The sequence below is a fragment of the Ranitomeya variabilis genome, chromosome 5, assembly GCF_051348905.1.
Source record: "Ranitomeya variabilis isolate aRanVar5 chromosome 5, aRanVar5.hap1, whole genome shotgun sequence".
Lineage (NCBI taxonomy): Eukaryota > Metazoa > Chordata > Amphibia > Anura > Dendrobatidae > Ranitomeya > Ranitomeya variabilis.
Genome location: NC_135236.1, coordinates 395,415,893 through 395,443,525, shown reverse-complemented (window position 1 = coordinate 395,443,525; position 27,633 = coordinate 395,415,893). Strand labels below are relative to the sequence as shown.

Below are 27,633 nucleotides of genomic sequence, written 5' to 3'. Positions count from 1 at the left end.
CTTTCTGCCCTTACTAACAACTTAAGATCATACTTAAAAAAAACTAGGGCTTCCTTACTAATAAAAAGTCTCAGATTGAAGTACAAGAAACTTACTTTTCTACTCGAAGCATCGCTTTTATTCATGAAACACTAGCAACATGGCCTATCCTACACCAGCTTAAATACTACAAAGCCTTGTGGAAGAGACCTCCAGAAACAATGATCTTGCACATCAACACAGCTTGAAAACCACAAAAAGAGGAAAAAATCCTCCAATATTCAAGAAAAAAACAAAAACAGGCAGAGATGCTTACCTGCCTCAATACAATTGCACTGACAGGGTGCAGCGGACCCAAGTAAAATGGCAACTGCACAGGTGCAATACCAGATGATACAGCCAGCCTTCAATCAGGGACTGGCCGTGTGGCACACCAATGCAGAAAACGCTGCACCCTGTCAGTGGAATCGTATTGAGGCCCAGTTAGACAGGTAAGCATCTCTGCCTGTTTTGGGTTTTTACATCAACACAGCTTGCAAAATTGTTTCTAAATGTTGCAGAGTTCTGCATAAATCTTTACCAGCAGTATCCAAGAGTTGTTGGAGAAGGTCCATGGCATGATTCAGTGGAAGAATACCTCCATTTTATTGGATCCCCAAATTCTTGAAGGTACTTCAGAGACTTTGATAATTACCTTTCCAGCAAAAAGGGGAACTGAAATTATACAGCCATAACTATGTAGGATTGGCCTAAAACCAATATTAACCCCTTAATGACCCCCAACACATCTTTTTACTGTCCTGAGATATAAAAGAATAGCATTCCTCCACTGGTGACAATCCAGCAGCTGTCGGCTGTACACTATAGCTGACAACTTGCTGCATCAGCCACGATCAATTAGTGTTGGCACCGTCCATATCTGTTTAACCCCTTAGATGCTGCTGTCAGTAGTGACTACATCATATAAATGTTTAACACAGTTTGGGGGCTTCTTCTTTCACCCCATCGGCACCCTGAGATCATGATTATGTAGCCCTGATGTTTGCCATGGCAATTCATGGCCAAATAGCGGCCTTAGAGTCTCCCGGCTATAGCAGCCTGTTCAGAAGTTAGCGACATTTAGGTGGTAAAAATACACTTTTTCATTTTTGTCATGTCACTTTGCATTAATTCCTGAACAGCACCTAAAGGGTTAATAAACTACCTGAAAAAGGTTTTCAATATGTAGAGGGGGGCTGTTTTAAAAATGGTATCACTTTTGCAGGTTTTCCAATTTATAAGACCCCCAAAGTCCCTTTAAACCTGAATAGGTCCTTTAAAAATAAAAATTGGGTAAATTTCCTTGAAAAAATGAAAAATTCCTGCTACAATTTTAAACCTCTTAAAATGCTAAGAAAATAAAATAACATTTTACATATGGTACTGATGTAACGCAGAGATGTGGGAAATGTTATTTATTAATGTATTTCTGTGGTATGACTATCTGGATTAAAGGGATAATCAGAGTTTGAAAATTGCTATTTTTTTTAACATTTTTCTCAAATTTCTGATTTTTTTTTTATAAACACAAAACATACCAACCTAAATTTACCATTATCATAAATTACAATGTGCCATAAAAAACAATCTCAAAACCATTGGGATTTGATGGAGCATTCCAGAGTTATTACCATATAAAGTGACACTGGTCAGATTTTTAAAAAATTTTGCCCGGTCACTATCCCAAAACATCAAAGTCAGGGTCGATTTGAGACTTTGTGAGCATCAATCCATATATTCAATGTTTTGAACAAAAAAAAAAGCTTTATCTTCTGTGAAAATAATGACCAACACCAAGTCATGAGGGTCTCATAATACAAGACTGTTTGCTAAATCTATAAAATTACACACTCATTCAAATTAAATTTATAGATCTGCTTTAAACTAGACTGTACAATATTTTAGTCCGTCACTTAATTGCTAAAACAGTCCCGTGAAATAATCCTGTCTAATAGGAACCTATCTTTAGCTCTGAAAAATCTCTAGAGGACAAAAGTCTTTTCAAGGGATCCACATCCCCATTTTCATCCGGATGATAAACGTCTAGATGTAATTGAAAGCTCTCTCTCTGTGTGCTGGGAATATTCAAATGCAAAGTAGTCATTTCTGCTAACACAAAATTCCTTGTGCTAAATAGCAGAAATAGGAAATGTGTAAAAGAAAAAACGTGACCTCCTATGCACTCTGCACACTCTTAAAGACATTACACTTTCAGCTGGATTGGATACACCAAGAGACTAAAGCATAGTTTGTAGAAACGGGGTTTACCTTGAATTCATTCTCCTTGTCCTTTGTACCCTTATGGAAAGGTCTGTCATAACGGAATCTCCAAATGTGATTTACTTTGTAAAAGCTTTTGATATTATCAGGAATACCCTCTCTCTGCAGTACCTCTTGGCTTTCAGGAATAGGAGTAACGGCATAAATCTGTAAATCTGTGCAAATAGTAAAGGCTAATACAAGAGAAGACCTCTATTTATTTATAAAGAACTATGGTTTCCTCAATAGAACATAGCATATATGCATTCAAATATTTAACAAGCTTAGGCCGGGTTCACATTAGCGTTGTGCTGCGGACTGCTTTCCTTAAGCTCCGCCTACTTCCGCATGCGTCCTACCTATCTTTAACATTGGGTACGCAGGGACAAGCGAACGCTAATGTGAACTTAGCCTTAAAAAGGGATTGTCCCATGATCATATACTGGAGCAGCTCTGCATGGTCAGACACAGCCATTGTACAGTACACAGCAGGGGCACATTTATAAGAAATTTCAACACATCCAATCACGGATCTTATTTTTATTCAAAAATCTATTGATTAAAATGTACATTGTTCGTGGGAGAACCCCTTTAAGGAAACATTTACATTTGCAATTTACAATACTCATTGTCAAATCAGGGATTTCAATTGTGTCACATACACCCTAAAATATCAAATTTTTATTGCTTATTTCTAAAGCATAACACATATCAACCTGAGGAAAAAAACAAATTAGTCACACCCCTATTGAAGGACATGAATAGGTGATGTTGCCTATAGACATATTCACCCTATAAATACCCTATTCTGAAGCTGCCTGTCCTCGGAGGTTGCCATCCTAGTTCCTATAACATCCTTGGCGCCCCCATTCCATGACGGCTGTCCCTCATTGACCTTAAAGGTCCCTAAGTAATCAACTAGTGACCCAAGGTTAGGCAGTAAATATCAATGCAGGTGATATCCAAAGGTGTGTCCTAAATAATTGAAGTAACAAAAGTGTATAAAGTGACAATGTGCAAAACCTATAAAACATTTTCAATTAAGTTCCAAATATTTCAAGTTGATAGCTGCAGAGAGCCCTCCAAATAATCTCAGAGGCTGATTAACTGCCCTATAGTGGAGGTTGGTACCACAAAGTAGAAATATAATACCCCTATTCCATGGCGGCCAAACCCAGAATACCCCAATGATTCCCAGGGTATACAGATAATACAAGAAAATTGACAAAGATACCACATAAATGGGACTTGGCTTAATAAAGATCACTATCAATATCCAAACAATTCCTCTGTAATTAACCCTATTGATTCTCCTAGAAACTGATTACCTGCCTTAGGGTATGTGCACACATTCAAGTTTTTTCGCATTTTTTTCTCGTTTTTTCGCAATAAAAACGCTATAAAACTCATTAAAAATGCATACATTATGCATCCTATCATTTAGAATGCATTCTGCATGTTTTGTGCACATGGTGCGTTTTTTTCCGCGAAAAAAACTCATCGCGGTAAAAAAAGCAGCATGTTCATTAATTTTGCAGATTTTCCGAGTTTTTCCCGCAATTCTATGCATTTGGGAAAAACGCATAAAAAACGCGGTAAAAACGCTGTAAAATCGCGGTAAAAACGCATGCAGATTTCTGGCAGAAATGTCCGGTTTTTGTCAGGAAAATTTCTGCCAGAAATCCTGACGTGTGCACATAGCCTTACAGTGGAGGTTGGCACCCTAGCTAAAGTTGACGATGTGGCGCCTCTAACTCAACAATGGCTGGCCTTAGGAAACCCTGATCAGCCCTAGAGTAAATATGCATCGATAAAACCATGATACACGAAACATAACAGCCATGGTTAAAGATAGAAGGAACTACCGTGTTTCCCCGAAAGTAGGACCCCCCCGAAAGTAAGACAGGGTGGGGGTTACGGGGGGGTCCTTCAATGTAAGGCCTCCCCCGAATGTAAGGCAGGGTTGGGGGGCCGCTGTGAAATATAAGGCCCTTACCTTTGGGCCGCCGCTGTCCCCCAAATCCTCTGCCAGGGGATTGAAAATTGCAGCGATGTCCGTTATTCCTTCGGTGGTCGGTGGGCGCGGCCATCTTGCTTTGGCCGCGCGTGCGCAGAAGCGGCGCTCTGCTGGCCGCGGCTTCAGGAAAATGGCCGCGGGATGCCGCGCATGCGCAGATGGATATCGCGGCGGCCATTTTCCTGAAGCCGCGGCCAGCAGAGCGCAGCGGCCAGCAGAGCGCCGCTTCTTCGCACGCGCGGCCAAAGCAAGATGGCCGCGCCCACCGACCACCGAAGGAATAACGGACATCGCTGCAATTTTCAATCCCCTGGCAGAGGATTTGGAACCTTGGACATGCGCACACCACTACGCCACCAACGGAAAACTACGCAAGATCTGGGGGAGGACACCATTAGTTGGTAACGTATTTCGGCAGCTAATGTAAGACCTCCCCCGAAAGTAAGACAGGGTGGGACTTTTTGGGGTAAAATTAATGTAAGACAGGGTCTTACTTTCGGGGAAACACGGTATCTTAATCAATAAATTGCTGATGCCTTGTTGTTCTGTTTTAAAAATATACAATAAAAATGTGATATTTTAGGGTGTATGCAAAACTAAAAAGCCTGGCTGCTGTGGTAAACAGGCTTTGCATACAGAACCAAAACCATCTCTGAAGATGTATACCAATAATTAATACGCAAACCTCATTTAGAGGGGTAAATTAAAAAAACACCAAAATAGGGCCAGAAAATTTAACAAAAATAAGTTTATTACGTCAATCATAACAACAACAATTGGTGCTGTACAATTAACGTAAGGGAGAAGTACGGCTAAAAACAAACATAGGGAGGATAGATTACCGTATATATTCGAGTATAAGCTGACCAGAGTATAAGCCGACCCCCCTAATTTTGCCACAAAAAAACTGGGAAAACTTATTGACTCGAGTATAAGCCTAGGGTAGGAAATGCAGCAGCTACCGGTGAATTTCAAAAATAAAAATAGATGCTCGATACCGTTCATTATTGCCCCATAGATGCTCCATATAAAGCTGTGCCACATATAATGCTCCATACCGTTGATTATTGCCCCATAGATGCTCCATATAAAACTGTGCCATATATAATGCTCTGCACCGTTCTTTATGGCCCCATAGATGCTCCATAGAAAGCTGTGCCATATATAATGCTCTGCACCGTTCATTATGGCCCCATAGATGCTCCATAGAAAGCGGTGTCATATATAATGCTCTGCACTGTTCATTATGGCCCCATAGATGCTCCATAGAAAGCTGTGCCATATATAATGCTCTGCACCATTCATTATGGCCCCATAGAAAGCTGTGCCATATATAATGCTCTGCACCGTTGATTATTGCCCCATAGATACTCCATATAAAGCTGTGCAATATATAATGCTGCTGCTGCTGCAATAAAAAAAAAAAAAATCACATACTCACCTCTCTTCACTCAGGACGCAGACGCTATCAATATTTACCTGCTCCTCGTGCGGCTCCATCTCCAGCACTGACTACGTCACCGCGTTCTCTGACCTGAGCGTCACAGCCAGAGGACGCTGATGACTGAGCCGCACCGGAACGAGGAGCGGTAAATATCGCGCAGCGCTCCCCTCCCCGTATACTTACCTGCTCCTGGCGCGGTCCCTGCTTCTTCCACCGCTGCATCTTCTTCCTGTATTGAGCGGTCACCGTTACCGCTCATTGCAGTCATGAATATGCGGCTCCACCTCTATGGGAGGTGGAGCCGCATATTTATGACTGTAATGAGCGGGACCATGTGACCGCTCAGTACAGGAAGAAGATGCAGCGCTGGAAGAAGCAGGGACTGCAGGGACCGCGCCGGGAGTAGGTGAGTATAACTAGACAGCCCCGCTCCCCCTCCCCTGCCGACCCCCGGGTATGACTCGAGTATAAGCCGAGAGGGGGACTTGCAGCCCAAAAAAATGGGCTGAAAATCTCGGCTTATACTCGAGTATATACGGTATATATTCTCTAACACAATACAGGTTTGCAAGGATAAAACTGTTTGAGAAGAGGTGATTTTTATACACTTTCGATCGCTGACCTCTGTAAAAATAGCTACAAAAAATTCCATAACGTACAGTTTTTTTCACAAACGCTGACTCCATAGGATTTTTCTTCCACCATACTTCGACCCCTTTGCACAACATTTGGTGGATGATTTTGGTGTCATTAGATTGAATGTTAGACATTAATGGACGCTGTGCTGCGATGAGCTGCTGTTGGCAAAGAAGATTTTCTTAGCCCAGCTTATAAAGAGTGTGGGGGTATACATAGCAACCAATCAGAGCACAGCTTTCATTTTACCTCAGCAGTATAACAACTGAAAGCTATACTGTGATTGGTTGTGATTTTCTTTTAGACACAATTCATAAGAGTGCGGTGGTGAGTTTACCTCGATTCCTTTTAGCATTTAGTGGTTGTGGTGGATTAAGCTTCGATTTCTAACAATATGATCATACTGGCTACAAAGAGGTGTTGTTGGGGGGGCGTGGTTTGCAGGGGACAGGAGCGGACATGCTTTTATGGAGCTCCTGACAATCCCCAATTTTAAGCTATTTAAGCATACTAAATTGTGAAATATCTGACCTTAAATTTTATAGAAATATGCCTGGACTGGGTTATGTTAAGAAAAAAGATGATTCATCAAAGAAATTTCCTTTATCGAGACGCAAGGACACTGGGAGGGGGCCTAATGGAAGCCTGCTTTCCCCTGAGGTAAAAGTGACTGGGCATTTACCTCAAAATATGGATCCCTGCCAAGACCCGACGGTATCAAATCCTCATGGATCTAAATCGGCCCGTCGAACTTCTGTAACAAAGATTCCTGCTCTTATTGAGGCTTCAATATCAGCTGACAAAAACCCGAGGGGAGGCCGGGTGAACGCGATGGATACTGAAGATGTGATGGTGCAGATGAGAGAAAATGGTGACGCAGTTAAAATTCCCACCCTTGTCACAGCTCCAGTACCAGCTGACGATAAGAAGCGACGGGGGATCGTGTTGTGCTTGGTGCGGTGACGCAGTGGGGAGGATCAGATGATGGGACTCTGCGGCGGGGAATCCCGCTTTTCCTGCGGCTCTGATTAATGCTTCGGGAAGACGCCGGGGGACTGCGGGGATTCCTGGTGCTGCAACGCTACGGAGGGGAGCAGAGGGTGAATCACTGGCTTTGGCGTTGCACAGACATGGAGAGACCTCTGCAGCTCTCCAGGTCCAAAGAAGTAAACTCAGGCATGACGCGCCAGTGTTCATGCCTGAGACAGATGGGGATAAAAAAGGCCGGACATTGGATATGACGATGGGGGAGGAGAGAGATCCTATGCAAATACGGAGCCTGTAGGAGTAACATCACTCTGGTTGGATGGAGGGAGAGCCCTCCAGATATCAATCAATTTACTGGAACACAGATGAAAAAACCCTCATACGTACATCAGACATAATAAAAGAGAGAGATCAGAGAAATGGTACTAACTGGCGATCATCAGGTGCAGTTAACAAACTCAATTATAACAGTAATAAATCAACTCTTACTGCAATGGATTGTGCCACTAATAACTCATATAAAAGCCCAAATAACACAGATTATAAAAATGAACCCTGTACATACAAAAAGTCTATACAATATCCAACTAAATACAGGAGATGAATCTTTTAATATTCCTAATATTATTTATGTCACTAAAGAGAAGGTGCACTTCTTTGAAATGCAGGTGAATGGGGTTGAGAATAAATCTAATGGGACAGACTTTGCACCTGGAGAGGGTACCCGTACGGAACTAACAAACCATATCAAAGAGAGCATTAAAAATATAGATTTTGATTCCTTTCTTCTGACCACCAAGTAATGCATATTAGAGGAGATTAAAAGGATGCTTCTTAATATAACTTCTTGTTCTCCTGAATATAATAAAGAAAATGAATCAGATCAATCAGATGGGTCACGCAATTCACTGGAGCAATTGGAAAGAATTCACTCTGGGGTATTTTTTGAGGAGATTGATTCTTTTAGTTATAAGGGTGGTTTTTCCTCAGATGATATGGTTCCAGATGAGACTTCAACATCATCATCGTCACCATACTCTTGTTCTTCTTTGAAAGATACAGCTAGTTATGATAATTCTGAATTTACAGGAAAAAATGTACAAAAATATGATACTCAAAAATTAGATAGAAAAATGCTACAAAGGAAATGTTCTAATAAATCATTGATCGACAATATACTAGTCACCGATGATTACCCATCAGAAAGATTTATGGTCAACTTGTGCAAGGCCCTTTTAAGGTCGGTGGATATTCTAAGAAATGACCTTAGCAAAGATGACAACTCAAAAATATCTTCTGAAATCGAAACAGAGCCGGTTGATTCAAGGCTCTCAGACAACGTTAAAGTATCCGAGACTTTTATCAAGAAACTTTTCAAAGACTCTTTTTCGCACATAGTTGAAGCCACACTTTCAAACTTTAATGAGGCTTCTGACAGATCTTCCTATGTCCCTGAAAAAATTGACTCCTCAAATAAACAAATGTTTCTAGAACTTCATGTTCTAGAGAAGTACAGAAAATTTCTACACTTTCAATGGAAAACCTCCAAAAAGATATCACTTCATTTAGGAATAGTCTAACTAGATTTGAGGACTTCAAAAGAAAAAATGACGCAAAGATTAGAGGGATCCCGAAGTTGATCCAGCAGTTCCGTTGAAGGGATATCTCCTCACTCAATGATTTCTCAACTATTTCCTAACGTGCAAAAGGAAAATCTAGTTGAAAAGGCTTTTAGTGTTCGCAGGCCATCTACTCTTCCGTCTGATGTAGCTACAGATGTTGTTGTTTCTTTCTACCCTAACTGGATAAGAAATTCTCTGCTCGGTATATCTATAGAGCCAAGATTCCTTTCCTCTCCATTTAGCCACTTAACCTTTTTTAAGGATTTATGTAAAGATACCTTGTAAAAGAGGAGAATGTTTCAGTATACTACTTGTGGACTCCGACAGGCCGGTATACCCTACAATTGGACTCAGCTCTCTAATCTACAGGTGAAATTAGCAACTAAATGGATCGTTTTCTCTTCCCCAGTGGAGGCAGCAGACTTTTTGAAATGTGCTGGTTTAACATCCCCCAGAAACTCGTCAGGATTCACTTCCATGTCCAAATCAATCCTTCGTCCCAAGTGAAAAATATTAATTAAATGCCCAGTAAAACTGTTTTCCATACATTCCACAATGTAGCCTGTGAATAAACCGAACTTTCCCCCCAACAAGGTCTCAGGGTCATCTGTAGGTGATCCGGACACGACAAGCCATCATATACTTCATACTTTAAGCTTAACTGACATACTCAAGTGAATTTTTTCTCTCAAGCAACTTTTATTTTAGTGTTCCATACAGTTTATACGTTTCGCATTATCTATGCTAATGTGTATTCTTATTTTCAGATGCTGATTTAAGCAATTTTTTTGTTATATTTTCTTTAAGTGACGCTTGACTTTGTTACTTTACAGAATTATCCCTATTTGTTCCATATACTACTCAAACTGTTTTTTTGTCAGGTGTTGTATTGAAGCAATGGATAACTATGTATACAGATATCTATGCTTATTTTGGTTAATAAAATTGTTTGGAAAAACAAAGAGGTGTTGTAATTCACCCGACAACTTTTGCTACATTTGTGATAGTTTTACAGTGAAGAAATAACAAACGAACATTACGGACTTTGTTAGAAAAGCGTATTATGCGTATTTTGGGGTAAAACTAGGTGATCAGGACAACTTGTGGGCTCCACATGTAGCGCGTTCCATTTGTATAGAGGAACTATGACAGTGATCTAAAGGGAAGTAAGAGATGTGGAGGGATTCAACCTTCAGAAACCCAAATTTTGCATACCTGTGCAAGAGACAACAAAGTCCCCTATGTGTGTGCTCCTAATTGGCAACAATAACCCTATATAGCATAAGACAATATTTTGATATTGAACATATGCATGACTCACTGCAGTATAAAAAGTATTGTGCAATGCATAGAGATAACTGCCTCAGATAACTGTAAGACCAATATCAATATATATATATATATATATATATATATATATATATATATATAATGACCAAAGGATTTGAATTAATATAGATTACATGAAAAATATAGTAATACATATAAAATAGTTCAATAATGTGTAAAGTATAACTCCATGCAGAATAATATACAAAAACAGCATAAAAGCACCTATCCAGCATATACACAAGGGGATTGTGCTGATGTAGATTATATTGTATACTATCAATTAATGTATAAATCACAATTCAAAAAAGCAGAATGTACAGACACGATAACAGGCACATATCCAGCATATCACACCTCCTGGTGAAGCCCAGTGTGGTGAAACGAGAGTAGAGGTACCCACCTCTGTGCTCCTCCTTATTGTGCAAATGCACCATGTCTCAAGGTATTATCAGTGGCGTAGGAAGGGGGGTGCGGCACAATGCGGGGGGCGGCACAATGCGGGGGTGAGGTCGTCAGTCTGGCGTATCTAGGGGGGGGGGCTGCCGGGGCATGCGCCCCGGCCGGGCGCAGCCGGCAGGGGGGCGCAGTCGGGCCGCCTACAGCGGCGGTCCGCAGTGTCCCCCCCGGCGGCTGCATTCTGCCGCCCCCGCACTGGGAGTCAGCTGTTCGCTGTGCCGACTGTCAAGCTGACAGCCGGCACAGAGAAGCTGCGGCGCGCCGGCTCCCAGTGTTCAATTGTACTGCATCTGAGATGCGAGTACAATTGAAGCTCTGACTGCCGGGTCAGAGCGACGCCAGCAACGTGATCAGGTCATGTGATCACGCTGCTGACGTCACTCACCTGCGCGGCAGAAGCAGAGCAGGAGACACAGAGCGGTGCTAAGTGCTCCAGTGGAGCTGAAGACACCGAAGGTGCAGGGGGGGATTTACTGTGGGTGGGGGTGGGGGTGGGGATGGATATATTGTGGGGGGATTTACTGTGAGTGGGGATGGGGGGGGGGATTTACTGTGAGTGGGGATGGGGGGGGATTTACTGTGAGTGGGGATGGGGGGATATATTGTGGGGGGATTTACTGTGAGTGGGAATGGGGGGGATTTTATGTGAGTGGGGATGGGGGGCATATATTGTGGGGGGGATTTAATGTGAGTGGGGATGGGGGGCATATATTGTGGGGGGATTTAATGTGAGTGGGGATGGGGGATATATTGTGGGGGGATTTAATGTGAGTGGGGGTGGGGGGATTTAATGTGAGTGGGGATGGTGGGATATATTATTGGATGGGGGATATTTAATATGGGTGGAGATGGGATTTATTGTGGGGGGAGATTTAATGTGAGTAGGGAGGGGGGATTTATTGTGGGGGGGGATTTAATGTGAGTAGGGAGGGGGGATTTATTGTTGGGGGGAGATTTAATATGAGTGGAGATGGGGGGATTTATTGTGGGGGGAGATTTAATGTGAGTGGAGATGGGGGTATTTATTGTGTGTGGGGAGAATTGGAGTGGAGATGGGGGATTGAATGTGTGTGGGAGGAGATTTGTCATGGGGATGGGGGGATTTAATGTGTGGGGGAGATCTAAGGACACAAAATGAAGAGCAAAGGGGGAGATGGGGGGGCATATATGAGGAAACAGTATGGGGGGATGGGTGCAGACAGTTTGGGGTCAAACGGGGGAATGTATGCGGACACAGTATGAGTAGCGATGTGAAAAACTTATGTGGACAGAGTACGGGGAGTGAGGGTGTTGGGATGTGTGCATGCGTAGCATGGGGGACAGTGTAAGGGCACAGCCAGGAGGGGACAGTATACCAAGGAGGGGGAGTGTGATGAGAGAGTACAGTTTAAATACTGGGCCCTATAGGGGGGACTCAGTGTGAGAGGACAGTGTGAAGAGGGGTCCGGTATAGAAAGGGGAGGTCAGTGTGAAGAGCATGTACCATAAGAGGGACAGTGTGGGGGTCATATTTTATGCAGACAATATAGTGAGGGGCAATTTTTTATTCAGGAGCATTATAATGACACTTGTATCTTTAAGGGCGTCATGTGGAGATTTTCTGCAAAAGAGCGGAGAAGATGGAAGTCTGCAGAAACAGCTGTGGATGAAAAAACTCATCATGGGGTCTGGACAAGATGAAGAAAAGAAGGAGAACGACTCCAGAGACAACATCATCTATAAGGTACCTGGATGTAAAGGTTATGTGTGATACTGACTAACTCATGTTTTTATTTATGTTAGGAGCATTAAAGGGGATGTCCAGGTTTGTGATGAGTCTGCAGTCATTCTTTGTGACTGCAGACTTCTGAATTCTCCCAGTGCGCCCTGCACACTGTCAGGATTCTCTCGTGCCGGCGATTTAGCTGCGATGTCAGGATTCAGCGCAGGTTCCAGTAGTCGACACATGGACACTTCACTCATATGCGGCTTTCATACTCATGGTCCTGTAACAACAAGCTTCTCTTCTGCTTCTCTCAGTTTTTACTGAACATTGGGAGCTTAAGGGAGAGGAGCTCATCGGTACATGACTAAGGCTACTTTCACACTAGCGTCGGGAAAGACCCGTCGCTGTGCGTCGGGCCGACGTTCCCGACGCTAGCGTGGTCTCCGTCGCACAACGGGGGCAGCGGATGTATTTTTCCAACGCATCCGCTGCCCCATTGTGAGGTGCGGGGAGGTGGGGGCGGAGTTCCGGCCGTGCATGCGCGGTCGGAAAAAGCGGACCGTCGTGAGCAAAAAACGTTACATGTAACGTTTTTTTTCTCACGACGGTCCGCTACCACACGCCCAAGCGTCGCAAAACGGACGCGACGTTTGGCAATGCGTCGCAAATGCGTCGCTAATGTTAGTCTATGACGAAAAAACGTATCCAGCAAGAACTTTTGCTGGATGCGTATTTTCGGCAAAACGACGCATTTGCGACGTATTGCAGTTAACGCTAGTGTGAAAGTAGCCTAAGTGTGCATATCGCATACATTCTGGGGGGGCGCCAAACTCGGGAACAGCCCCGGGCGGCAAAGGCTCTAGCTACGCCCCTGGGTATTATCCTTAACTGATCTCTATTGCTTATGTTACTACATGGACCAACTTTACATAGCATTTATTGTGGTTAGTATGAGCCCTAATGACCTGGTGTATTTGCTGGATATGTGCCTGATGTCGTTTTCCAGAAATTCTGCTATATTAAGTTGTACTTGATTATATTGTATGTGCAGAAGAGGTGCTTTTATGTTGTTCCTGTATATTTTGCTACATCAAGTTATACTTTATACATGCCCTGCCACATTTATCTCTATGCATTGCCCAATACTTTTTATACTGCATTGAATCATGTATATGTTCAATGTCAAAATATTCTCTTATGCTATATAGCACTATTGCCACCAATTTGGAGCACACATATAGGGGGGGCTTTTTTGCCTCTTATTTTAGGGAATATATAATCTATTCTCCCTCAAGTATGTTTTTAGCCGTACTTCTTCCTTACGTTAATTGTATAGTACCAATTATTTGCTACTATAATTAATGTAATAAACTTTTTTTGTTATATTTTCTGGCCCCTTGTAGATGTGTTTTCATTTACCCCTGTAAATGAGGTTTATACATTAACTATTGCTATATATCCTCAGAGGTGGTCTTGAAGAAACTTTTTTTTGGTTCTATATAATTATTTCAGGGGCTATACCCATTTATTTTGGGTGTAGAAAACTTTTATAGGTTAATAGGCTTTGCATACCAAATCATTCCATGTCAAGTGAACCAATGATTTTTACCACTATATTTTTAATTCTTTTGAGATTTTGGTATTTGGTAATAGTTTGTCAGAGAATGCAAAATGTGAAGAAAAAAAAATTCTAGATATTTTTTTTTATTTTTTATTGATTTTCAAAGTTCGGAAAAAGTGCGAATTTCGGTGTTGCCTGCCCTTACATTTCTCCCCGTAACTCAGGCTAGAAAAGAGATAGAGAAACAAAATAAACACCATTCTACTCAGAACTGTACAGGCTTTCACCAGATATGTCACAAGAGTATCTTTGATAATAATTTACCTATGCGAACGCAAGCGCAAAACTTTAAAACCCATTTCCGAAAAAAACGTTTAATTTAAATATTTCAAAAACTGCACATGTGCCTGTTATGCTCCTAGCCACTTCTGCACCAAAATACAAGCTGGGATCGTGATGGGATCATATTTTAAAAAATAAAACTATTACAGTGTCAGTTCAAAAATCTTGATTTCAGGTCTGTTCAGCCTGTGGTGTAGAAGTGTGGGGTCTGTATTTACCAAATAATCCATGATTGTTAGCTATTCCTGTATTATTTTATTATGTTAGAGTTAGAAGCAGGAGAGGACAGAGGAGAAGCTTTGTTAGGGCCCAACCTGAGATTGAACAGGGGTAGACGGTGACTGCAGAGCAGATGACAGGCCGGCAGCTCGGCCCTCCAGAGGCCATATTCACACCAAATCTGAACACCCAGGCAACTCCTCAAATGGAGGGAGAAAAATACTCTTAACATCCAGTTCATGTATTGTTCAAACCAGGACTACGAAGAGGAGGAGAGTTTGTTATATCGGTTACAGGAAGCAGAACCCATCGCAGGGACTCAGCAATACCGGACTGTCATCACATGTAGTGGAAATAAAGACAGTGACGTCCATGAAGTGGTAGAAGGCGGCACAAGATCGGCCATGGATGACACAACTGGCGATGTGACCTGTGAATATGATTAGCGCTGGTGGCTACTGGACTCTCCAAAGATTGTGAAAATGAAGACGTAGAAGTGACTCTTCTGCACCTTCTGGTCCAGCACCGTCCTTTGTGTATCCAAGAAAACCAGACATTGTAAAAGTGAACAAAAATCAGATATAACTCAGGTGGAGCCGAGCACCATGACAGCCGCACATACTCTGACACAGAAGGAAACGGCCATTGCTAGTGAGCGCTTATGGACAAGATGACATTTCATCCTCTAGAAGGGACACATTGATGATAGAAGACCAGTGTAAAAGCCTACTATTAATTGTTTGATTAGTTCATATTTTATAGTACGAGGATTTAACTACTGGACTATTCTTCTTAAACACTTCAGAAATGACATGTTTAGTGATATAGTAGAAAAAAAATTGTTCCATGTATAAATGGGTGGTAGAAATATTGGTTCTTTTAATCTTGTTTTTAACATATAATCAGGATGAGACTGTATTTAGAAAACCACACTTGAGGATGTGATCACGTTTTTTCTTTTGGCTTGTTCAATGAATTAGGCTACGTTCACACGTTCCTTTTTTTCATCCTTTTTTTTTTCAGGTCCTGTTTTGAAAAACCGCAGCTAAATTCAGCGCTGATTTTAGCTGCGGTTTTTGATCCTTTTTCTTCTGCGGATTCCACTGCGGGTTTCCAAATGCAGTTTCCTATTGGTGCTGCTGGAAACCCGCAGTGGAATCCGCAGAAAGAATTGACATGGTACTTCTTTTTTCTGCAGGCAAAACCGCTGCGGATTTGCCTGTGGAAAAAAGGATCGTCGGCACAGCGGTTCCTGTTTTCCATTGGGTTACATTGTACTGTAACCTACATGGAAAACTGCTGCGGATCCGCAGTGCAAATCTGCTGCGGATCCGCAGCAAAAACCGCACCGTGTGAACATAGCCAAAAGGTTGAAAATGCTGAGCCAGTTGTTATGATGATTAAGATGTATTTATTCTGGCACTTCGGTATTTGTTTTTTGTGTTTCTTTATTGTTACATATAAATGTTGAATGCAACAAGTTGTAATTTGAAAAGAAAAAGGGAAGAAACTCACAAACATAAAATCAGATGATTCAAGGCTTAAAAAAAAATACAAATTTGATAGGTCCCAAGTTGAATCTCTGTACAAATATAAACAAGGACACAAGTAACACACATGCATGTTTTCACAATTTTAAAACATACGTTTTTTTCAGAATTGCGCATCAAAATGTTTAATTTGATTTCACCAAAACAAAATATAAAGAAACATAGTCTTGTGACATATCAAATGAAAGCCGGTACCGTTCTGAGAAAAATGATGCCTCTCCCACCTCTATATCTTAATCATAGCCCGAGATATGATAAAAAATGTAAAGCCATACCAGGCCAAAATCAGCGCTTTTTTAAAACTTTAAAAATCTGTAAAAAATTAACTGATGAAGAAAAAAATTCTAAACTTTTAATTTGTAATTAACTAAAGTTGTACTTCATAAAAACAAAAAATAAAAAAAATCTAAAGACGTCAGGTAAAAAAAATATTCATATTTGGATCACTTGATATGGAATGACCCAGCTGTGAGATTTCAAGTTTATTACACTTAACACATGGTGGTCGATCATGTACAGTAGACTTTCATATAATAGAGATTAGTTACAATATAATCCCATAGAAAATGGCGAAGTCTTCCATAAGCCAATACACTGGGCATACCATTAAAATGTATATAACGGGTAAAATAAGTATTGAACACGTCACCAATTTGTTTAAGTAAATATATTTCTACACGTGCTTTAAGCATTAAATTCTCCCCACACCCAGTCTAATCCACATAGGCAATAATGAGAAATGAGACAGTGAAAAAGTATTGAACACATGAAGAAAGAGAGGTGTAAAAAGCCATGGAAAGCCATGAACACATGAAGAAAGAGGTGCAAAAAGCCATGGAAAGCCATGAACACATGAAGAAAGGGGTGCAAAAAGCCATGGAAAGCCATGACAACAGCTAAAATGTATCAGTAATTAACAAGCAAACAGCCATTTAGCGAAAAATAATATCAGCTGATTCAACTAATGGCCTATAAAAAAGAGTCTCATCACCACGTGCCAAACAAGTAACATCTCATTATGGGTAAAGCCAGTGAGCTGTCTCCAAACCTTCGCAAACTTAGGCTGGGTTTACACCTGCGTACCAGGGTTTTGCGGAGGGCTGCGTACTTCCTCCGCTAAGCCCCGCCTACTTCCGTATACGTCCTGCGTATCTATCTTTAACTTGTTGCATTCCTGTGCGGTTGGCATGTCCTGCATACCCAAGATAAACTGAAGTATGCGTAAGTAGGCGGGGCTTAGCGGAGGACGTACGCAGCCCTCCGCCAAGCCCCCGAACGCTAATGTGAACTTAGCCTTACTGTTGCTAAATTTACTGATGGCATTGATTACAGAAGAATTTCTAAACTAATGAAGATTCCTGCGAGCACTGTTGGAGTCATAATTCAGAAGTGGAAAAAACTATTTCACCGTAAACCATCCAAAACCTGGTGGTCAGCGCAAGTTTTCAGACAGATGAGTGAAAAGAATTATCAGAACAGTTGTCCAAGGGCCAATGAGCACCTGTGGAGAGCTACAAAAAGACCTGGAATCAGCAGGATAGTTTTAAAGGAAACTAAGTAATTCACTCAACCTCCATTTTCCGTATGCATGCTCACCACGCAAGACTCCACTGCTGAGCAAAAGGCATGTTCAAGAGAGTTTAAAGTTTGCTCAACAACATTCAGACAAACCTGTGAAATAATGGCAGCATATAGTCTGGTCAGATAAGACCAAAATTGAACTCTTTGGATGCCATAATACACACCATGTTTGGAGGCCAAAAGGCACTGCATATCACCCCAAAAACAGTATACCAATACTGAAGTTTGAATCTGGAAGGTCACTCATGCACTGCTGATGATGTATCTAAGAAGCATCAAACGGAAGGAAGATTATAACATTTATTATAGGTTTGCATGGTAAACGCGTTTTGAGGCCAAGCAGGACCTCTTCATCAGGACAGAAACCTGGTGTGACTGTCAAACTGGTTGTCCTTTTAAACTGCACTCATTTGAAAAAACCCGCCAAACCGGCCACATGACTGTGTCAAGTTCAGCAGTGTCACGGGTGTGATGTTAGTTGTAAATCTAATATAAAATACTTGACAATTTATTGCAATATATATTACACACCTATACAAACTAAAATATATTGGATAAAAATGTTTAAAATGACAAATCAAAATCATTGGGAACCTGCAAAATGAAAATGTCTTAAATGATAGAGGGGATCCGAACTAGAAGAAAACAGCATGTCTGAGCTGTAGGTCCCGAATCTGATCATGTCAAGAGGAAGACGAGAGACACCAGACCGAACAATGCAGACGAGCTCCAAGGCTGTTATCAAAGTAACCTGGGCTTCCATAACAGCTCAGCAGTGCCACAGGCTGATCGCCTCCATGGCAGGCTGCACTGATGCAGTAATTGATGCAAAAGGAGCCCAGATCAAGTATTGACTGCATTTCCTGAACATACATTTCAGTAGGCCAACATTTCGGATTGTAAAATCATTTTTCAAGCTGGTGTTATAAAGTATTCTAATTTATTGAGATAATGACTTTTGGGTTTTCATTGGCTGTAAGGCATAATCATTAACATAAATAAACACTTGAAATAGATCACTGTTTGTAATGACTTTATATAATATAGGAGTTTCACTTTTTGTATTGAAGAACTGAAATACATTAACTTTTTGATGATATTCTAATTTTGTGAGAAGCACCTATAATACATTCATATTAGAACACTGGAAATGTTATTTTATGTTTGTGCCTAATTAAAAGAAAAATCCAACTTGGAACATTTAACTGTGACCTGTTACAGTAAACATGTAGTCTGATTTACCTATTCTGTGACTGACTGCATGCACACATCCTCGGAAGACTGAATCACTGATTATCATAGCATAGTATTGCTAAACTCGGAATAAGCAGGAATTAAATTAATAAAATACAAATTATATGGACACAACAATCTGCTCAGCTACTCCTCCATTATAACACTCTGCCCATAGATCACACTACATCTCCAAAGTTACATGTTTCCTTTGAGGTATTTTTTTAAATGCAATTAATTGAAGTTAAATAGTCAAGATCTCATAATTACATATGAAAAACAACGGAAAAACTTGTATGTGGTTTGACATGTATTTTAGACTGACAATGTACAAAGGATACACTGAGCTTCTGCCTGGAAGATAGTTTCATCAGGCTGGTTGGCGTGCTGCATTGCAATGGCATGCGGGAATTCTGTAAGCATGCGCTGCTGGAAAGCTTCCAGTCTCTCGTAGTCATGGCCTCGACAAACAAATTCTTTGTTCTGGTAATTAGAGACGTTAGTTTATTACCATTTCAATTTGATTACCAATCTTAACATCTACCAATACAAGAAAACATAGTAAGTACAAAAAGACAGTAACTAAACGGAATAACAAGTTTTGCCTCCTACTATTTATGTCCTTTTCACTTTATGGTTGTCTGTGAGAAGATATTCCTTAGTTCCTCGTATAAGTTATATCCCCAAATAGCTCAATCACAATATTAGTACATATAGTGCCCTGCAGAGACCTCCATCAAGCACCCAAAAATTATCCAGACTCCAAAAATTAATACTCATTTATATACTGTGTCTTAAAAAGTGAGATGTACTGGTCCTGTATATCTTTTCACATCTACATGCCATGCTTGATAGAGGCAAGAACAGTATTTAGGTGTAGACGTAGCAGCACAATATACGAGTTTATAAATAGTATAAGCGGGGTTGCTCATGGGATTCAGTCACTCAAGCTCCCACCACGATTGCCTCCACCATACAGTTGGACATATCCTTTGTGCTTTCTTATCAATGAAGCAGGCCAGGGAAGAAACCTTTCAGCAATGTACTGTTACAGGTTGCCCACACAGCTGTCTCCTGTCACATACTACAATAAGTCATCCTTTTCTAGCCCGAGCTGACTGCTGTGGGTAGCAGTTGCTTGCTGTGGAGGTGGACTTAATGTGAATGAAGCAACCAATTCAAAAGGACCCCTGTCTGCACGGTGCATGTACAAAGCAAAATTCATTCATTAAAAAGGCAGAAAAAAAGTAAAACACAGAGCTTTTGAATACTTTGTCAGTTTAGGGAGGCCTGACAACCCTATTCCTGTGTCACATTAAATTATTCTATCTTGCTTAAAAACGTTTAAGGGCACTAATCCATTCTCAGGTGATGATAACACGGCAAGCATCATAATAGAAGAATAGAGAATAAGCTGCTGGTGCTCTTCTAGGAGTCATCAAACAAGAAGTTGACTTCCACTATGTAATAGAGTAAGGCTACTTTCACACTAGCGTTAACTGCATTACGTCTCAAAACGTCTTTTTTCAGAAAAAACGCATCCAGCAAAAGTTTTTGCTGGATGCGTTTTTTTCCCATAGACTTGTATTGGCGACGTATGGCGACGGATTGGCATACGTCGTGTACGTTTTACGACGGATGCGTCGAAATTTGGCGACACGTCGTCTCAAAAAACGTTGATTGTAACGTTTTTTGTCTCCGCCTAAAAAACGTGTCGCGACGCATCCTGCGGCATACGTCGTTGGCTGCAATGGAAGCCTATGAGCGACGGATGCGTCGGGACACGTCGTACGACGCAATACAGCGCTGCAATACGTTTTTTTTACACTGAGCATGCTCAGAAGCAGAATTTTGTTGCCAATTGGCCAGACACCCCCAAATCTATATAAACCTGGCCTGGGCCTTCAACCCCACATATGCCAGCAAGAAGACAGAGAGGAGAAGAGACTGCCAGCAAGACCCCAGCCAGCCACAAGACCTCAGCCAGCCACAAGACCCCAGCCTGCCACAAGACCCCAGCCAGCCTGCCACAAGACCCCAGCCAGCCTGCCACAAGAGTCCAGCCAGCCTGCCACAAGAAGCCAGCCTGTCACAAGACTGCAGCCAGCCTGCCGGCTCAAGACTCCAGCCATCCTGCCACAAGACTCCAGGCAGCCTGCCACAAGACTCCAGCCACCATAGAGCCAGTGTGAGTATTGCAATTTTTGTGTGCATCTGTGTGCCTGCATTTCTGTGTGTATGAGGTACTGACTACAGCAAGAGCTTAAAACCTGAAGAGAACCTGAGGCCTGCCATCGTCCTGCACCAGCCAGTGCCATGCTAGAGTCCAGATCCACCCTGATGCCAGCCACTGTGAAGACATGCAGCTCCAGCCAAAGGATTGTCAGCCTTTTGTATGTGTGTGTAATGTGTGTGTGTGTATGCGTCTTCTGATTGGGTTCACCTTTCTGCCTTTGTTGTACATATGTGTATTTGCATAAAGCTATGTGCGTGCATGTGTGTGTGTGTATTTTTGGACGGCTGTGTGCTTTTGTATCATGTGCCTGCACCTTATTATGCCTTTGTCAATCTTATGCCTGTTCATGTGGGAGGGTATGTGTCCATGTTCAGGATTGCATCAGGATTTGGTCAGGATTTTCCATCAGTATTTGTACGCCAAAACCAGGAGTGGGTGATAAAAGCAAAAGTGTGCCTGTTTTCCTATTATACTTTCCCTAATTGTTTTACACTCCTGGTTTTGGCTTACAAATACTGATGGAAAATCCTGACCAAATCCTGATGCGATCCGGAATGTGGACACATACCATGCATGTTTGTGTGCGTCTTGTTGATTGCATGTGCATTTGTCCATGCTTTAATTGGTTAATTGCCTTTTTCTGATGTATTGACTGTATAGTGGTCTGTGCAGCATGTGGTTTAAATGTGGTTTTTTTTTTTTTTTTAAATCTGATGTATTTTTTTTTAAAAGTCTAGCGATCTGCAGCTTGTGGTTTGAATGTGTGAGTGTGGTTTTTTTTTTCTATTTAAAAGTGTTGGTTTTATTTAAAACCATTTGCAGTTGATGTACTTGTATTTAAAATAAAGAGCATGTCAGCTCCTAATTGTGATTTAAAAAAAAAAGAGTGAAAAAAAAAGAAAATAATAAAATGTTTGTTAAAAAAATGTCCGTAGTATCATTTCATAAAGGTAAATTTAAAACAGGTGTATGTACCAATGGTTATACTTGCAATACACAGTTGGTTGAGGGCACTTTTTTTTAAATAAAGGTTACACTTAAAGGTTTTTTTGGGGAGGTGATTTTTTAAAATAAAATGTGGTAAATATATGTTTACATGGTGGGTTCACATTTAAAAATATTTTTTTTGGGAACATGGAAATGAATGGTATACCGTGCACCTGTTTTGGGGTTTTGGTGTTCACATTTAATGAACTTTTCTCACATCATTTTAGCAGGGTGTTTATTAAAACATTACCTAATTTAGGGGGTGGTCTAACTAGAAATCCATTATACTTATTATAGATACACCAGGGACCAGGACCACAGCCGCCGCCTGTCAGCCCAGGACCAGCCCACCAGGACCACAGCCACCAACTGTTAAAAGTAAGTTTTGGAGACCCCAAATCTGCTGCTTCAATGTGTAGAGCAGATTTCAAGTGTCTTTAAACTTACAGAAAAACCAGGACCACAGCCGCCGCCTATCCGCCCAGGACCACAGCCGCCGCCTGTCAGCACAGGACCAGCCCACCAGGACCACAGCCACCAACTGTTAAAAGTAAGTTTTGAAGACCCCAAATCTGCTGCTTCAATGTGTAGAGCAGATTGCAAGTGTCTTTAAACTTACAGAAAAACCAGGACCACAGCCGCTGACTGTCAGCCCAGGACCACAGCAGCCGCCTATCCGCCCAGGACCACAGCCGCCGCCTGTCAGCCCAGGACCACAGCCGCCACCTGTCAGCCCAGGACCACAGCCACCGGCTTACTTCCACAACAATGTCCTCTTCTGACAGCCCTCCTCCACAGCAACAGCGTGTATCGGTAAGTTAACACAAAAATTATTATTATTTTTTTTTTTAAATTTACTTTTTTTTTGATCACTACATGCATAAATTATGTTTCAACAGGAAGCTGAATCAGATGAGGAGCTGTCAGAAGGGGGCGAGACGGGTGGAGAGATGCAAGTGGAGGAGGAACCAAGTGTAAGTAGTGGTGAAACAGTTGCTTCGCACATCACACTGCACCATACACAAAACAGATTTTCATACATAACTAAACACAGAAAATATATGCCTACCTAACTGAGAATTTGTTTATTTCAGGCTGCTGCTGCTGCTCCTGCTGCTGCCGCTGAAGGTTCTCCCAGACACTCCCAGAGTCGGCGGACTCGTCGCCGCGGTCGGCCATCAGTGAGTTTTTTTTTTGGGGGGGAGGGGGATTCTATTGGTACTTTAGTGTTTCAGTGTACGAATTTGTTTGTTTTTCTTCTTCCTTTTTTTTGGCACAGGCTTCACAGCGTGCTCCCGCAGTAGATGACGAAGAAGATGATGATATCGACATAGATGATCTCATTGAGGAGGTTCGCGAGCGGGAGCCGCTGTGGAACATGGCTGACCGCAGGCATGCCGATACCGGTGTCACCCGTCGGCTCTGGGACGAAGTGTGTCGCAACCTGTTTCCAAGGCGGGAGGGCCTTCATCCTCAGCAGCTGAGCAAACTAGGTAAGTATTCACTTTCCAGTGATGTTTTGAGCTGACTGTAATGTATTGCATTTACCATTTTTTTTTTTTTTCTTTTAATTCTTGTCTTCACAGTTGGAAAGGTTAGGAAGCGGTGGCGGTCACTGAGGGATCGCTTTAAGAGGGAATTCAACGATGAGATGAAGGCCCCGAGTGGCTCTGCAGGAAGGAAGAGGAGCAAATACAAATATGGCCAGGCCCTCTCCTTCCTGAGGCGAACCATGCTGAGCAGAGTGTAAGTATTCTACAGCCCACTAATAACCATGTTAACCTGTCTACTTAGTTTGCTTTCAGTCAGGGCTTTTTCATTCCAATGTATTAATTTCTTTTGTTTTTTCTTTCACAGCACCTTCTCCAGCCACCGGGCGCCTGCATCTTCCTCTGCGCCCTCTGGAGCGATCCCTCCTGAGTCCGCCACTGAGGGCCACGTCGGTAGGCCCCACACCACTGTCCCCTCCTCTGACCCCTCTGTCCCCTCCACTTCATCCGCCCCAAGCAGTGGAGCATTATTGCAGGCTTCATTGCTCGCATCTGATGCTGAACAGTTAGCGTTCCCTTTACCCCACCCCTCTGATCCTGCCACCTCGACACCACCATTAGGTTCGTGGCGGCAGCGACAGAGGGGTCAGGAAAGGAGCTATGCTCCTGAGTTCTTACACCTGAATGCATCCTTCCAAGGCTCTTTCAAAATTTTGGGAGAGCAAGTGACTGCTGGTTTCAACATGGTGCAGTCACGCATCAGTGAAACAAGCCAGGAAACCAGCAGTCGCTTGGATAGGCTGCATTCAGCTGTAAGTCCAGATCCGGCCAATATTTTTTTTAACTCCATGCTCAGGACCATGGAGAAACTTTCTTTTGAGCAACAGATGCGGGTAATGAATACCTGCCATAATGCTCTACTGCAGGCCGTTAATGAATCTACCCACAGACCTCCCCACACCTCCACTTCAATTCCACCCCAGGCCCCACCCCAGGCCCCATTTCCACACCATACCCCCCATTACCAAACCCAGCCCCAATCCCCACACCAGCACCATTACCAAACCCAGCCCCAATCCCCACACCAGCACCATTACCAAACCCAGCCACAAACCCCACGCCAGCCCCATTACCCAACCCAGTCCCACTACCCTACCCAGTCACAATACCCAACCCAGTCCCCACAACAATCCCGGCCCCCAGACCAAATTACTTCCCCAATGTTTTCTTTACTCAGCTTTTCTCTTCCCCCTACCCCAACACCACCCCCCTCTGGTCAGCCTCTTGGTTTAACCCCCCCTTCCACTGCACCCCAAACAAGTAGGGTTTCCCCACCTATCGACGTGGTCCAACCTTCCTGCCCCCCCTCCTCTCATATCTCCACCCAACACTTTGAAGACTTGTAAATATGTTTTTTAAATGTTTATGTCAATAATTTAAAAAATTTTGCAAACTTTTCCAAAAAAAAAATTGGAAAATAAAAAATATCTATTTTTTTGGCAAAAAAAAAAAAAAAAAAAAATTTTTTTAAATAAAATTCTGATTATAATTCTACTCTTTGTGTGTGTGTGGATTTATTAAGGTAATATAATAAAAAAGGTTTAATAAAAACAAACACCAGACATGTTAAAGGTATAACATAATGGTTTTACTATCAAGAAAACCACGCTTTTTGGCCTTTTTTTTTTTTTTTGGGCAGAAACACATTTTTTACATAAACAAAACACATGGGAAACAGGTTACACATGGGAAACAGGTTACACAATCATGTCTTGCCACGGGATCCGCCCGACAGGTGAGACAAAATAATCGGCAAACTGGTCCCTCATCCTTGTAACTGAACTTGTAGAGCGAACCGAGCTGCTGCGGTAGTCCCACAAGGTGGTCTCCAACTCTTCATCATCCAAGGAAACGGGCTCCTTTGAAAGGACAAAGTTGTGGAGCACCACACAGGCTTTAACTACCTCGTCTATAGTGGTGGTTTTCAGTTTGATTGCCGTCAGCAGAACTCGCCACTTCGCCGTCAATATGCCAAAGGAACACTCCACTACTCTTCGTGCTCTAGTAAGCCGGTAATTAAAGACCCGCTTGGTATGGTTTAAGTTCCGGCTACTGTACGGTTTCAGTAGGTGCGGCGACAGTTGAAAGGCTTCATCACCTACAAAAACATATTCCAGGGCTGGGTCATTTGTTCCTGGCAGTGGTCTGGCTGGCGGTAAATCGTAGCTCTCTCCATAAAGGCAACGACCCATCGGAGAGTTTTTAAGAACTTGCGAATCGTTGGACCGTCCATATGCTCCGATGTCCACGGCAAGGAACCTGCAGTTGGCATCTGCAATAGCCATAAGGACGATGGAGAAATACTTCTTATAATTATAATACTCCGATCCTGTTCCTGCCGGTTTCGCAATCCTTATATGTTTCCCGTCAACTGCACCCACACAATTAGGGAAATTGCAAATTTGCTGAAACTCTTCAGCACTTCGCAACCAGATTTCCATGGATGGTTGGGGGATATACTCTGGTTGCAAAGTGGTCCAAACAGCCCGACATGTGTCCTTCACTATTCCAGAGATAGTTGAAATGCCCAGCCTGAACTGATAATGGAGTGAAGTCATAGATTCACCCGTAGCTAGGAAACTTTAAAAAAAAAAAAAAAGTTAGAAAAAATTGCACAGACCAACAAGTTTCAATATGGCACTGTTAATTTTTTTTTAAGGACGGGACACACAATAAAACCAGCATGAAACCGGTGTAAAAAAACAGTGGAATATCCACCAAGAAAACCCAAATTACATGCTGCAGAAAATAGTGCGCAGTATGCCAGCGCAGTATTGTCTGCAGCATGTAATATAACATTAAAAATGACCAATGACAGAAAAAAAAGCAGTTGCATGTCATCAAACCCAAAAAACTTTAAAAAAAAAAAAAAACAGCAGAAAATGCAACGCAATATTTCAGCGCAGTATTTTCTGCAGTCTGTTATCTAACATTCAATATCAGCAATGACATTTAAATAAAGCAGTGGAATGTCCGCCAAGAAAACCCAAATTACATGCTGCAGAAAATAGTGCGCAGTATGTCAGCGCAGTATTGTCTGCAGCATGTAATATAACATTAAAAATGACCAATGACAGAAAAAAAAAGAGGCTTACCGCAGGGTCACCATCAGCCGCTCCGCCGGTGTGATGGCAAGCCTCATCCTTGTGTCCTGTCTTCGGATGACATCCTCCATTTTTGCAAGCAAAAAATCAAAATGTTCAATCCTCATCCGCACGTAGTTGTGGAATTTGTGTGGATTGTGCCGCAACTCCAGGTACAGAGTGGACTGGACACCCCGGGTCATCCGTAGTTGATTAATCGGATGAATCCACATTCGTCTTCGTCTCCGTTGCTGCAGAAGCATCCTACGCCTTTCCGCTGCCGCCTCCTTCTCCCGCACTATGATATCCAGGCGATTTGTCTCAAAGATAACGTCGGTAACCAAACTAGCAATCCTCCCAAGAACACCTTCCATCGCTGCCACAAAACTAAAACCCACAAAGATGGGCTGTAAAAACAGTACTATATAGTTTTTCAAATTTTCCAGTAGCCAATTAAATTTGGGAGCCTCCCATTTTAAAAACGGATCCGTCGGAAAACGGATACAACGGATGGTAAAACGTATGCAACGTATGCAACGCATCCAGTATTTTCGACGGAAACGTTTAGCGGATTTGCGACGGATCCGTCGAAATGCTGGATGCGTGGCATACGTTTGTCACCGTTTTTCACTTTTTTAACGCATCCGTTTTTTCGGCAAAAAAACGGATTTGCGACGTAATGCAGTTAACGCTAGTGTGAAAGTAGCCTAAGGCTTTGCTTGGGCATATGTCTGACAAATCGTTTTTGAAAAGAACATACAAATGTATCCATTAAGCCGAAATTGTTTATATTCACTTTTTTCAGTTGTAACACT

The 27,633-nt window shown here is 42.1% G+C and overlaps 2 protein-coding genes across 6 annotated transcripts in view; one reads left to right on the top strand and one right to left on the bottom strand.

The window, feature by feature from the left end:
- DOCK4 (dedicator of cytokinesis 4) overlaps positions 1 to 27,633 on the bottom strand; it is a 517,521-nt gene that overhangs the window by 74,744 nt on the left and 415,144 nt on the right. For all 5 annotated transcript variants that reach the window (XM_077265059.1, XM_077265063.1, XM_077265060.1 and 2 more), the window contains 2 exons: positions 19,304 to 19,445; positions 2,287 to 2,453 (listed from right to left, as the gene is read on the bottom strand). In XM_077265059.1, the coding sequence (XP_077121174.1) occupies positions 2,287 to 2,453; positions 19,304 to 19,445 (309 nt within the window). The remainder of the gene's footprint in view (positions 1 to 2,286; positions 2,454 to 19,303; positions 19,446 to 27,633) is intronic.
- Positions 19,802 to 27,629, top strand: LOC143773437 (uncharacterized). Its single transcript, XM_077260886.1, has 6 exons — positions 19,802 to 19,819; positions 23,280 to 23,366; positions 23,465 to 23,678; positions 23,772 to 23,931; positions 24,043 to 24,658; positions 27,624 to 27,629. Exons 1-6 carry the CDS (start codon positions 19,802 to 19,804, stop codon positions 27,627 to 27,629), a joined length of 1,101 nt encoding a protein of 366 aa, XP_077117001.1.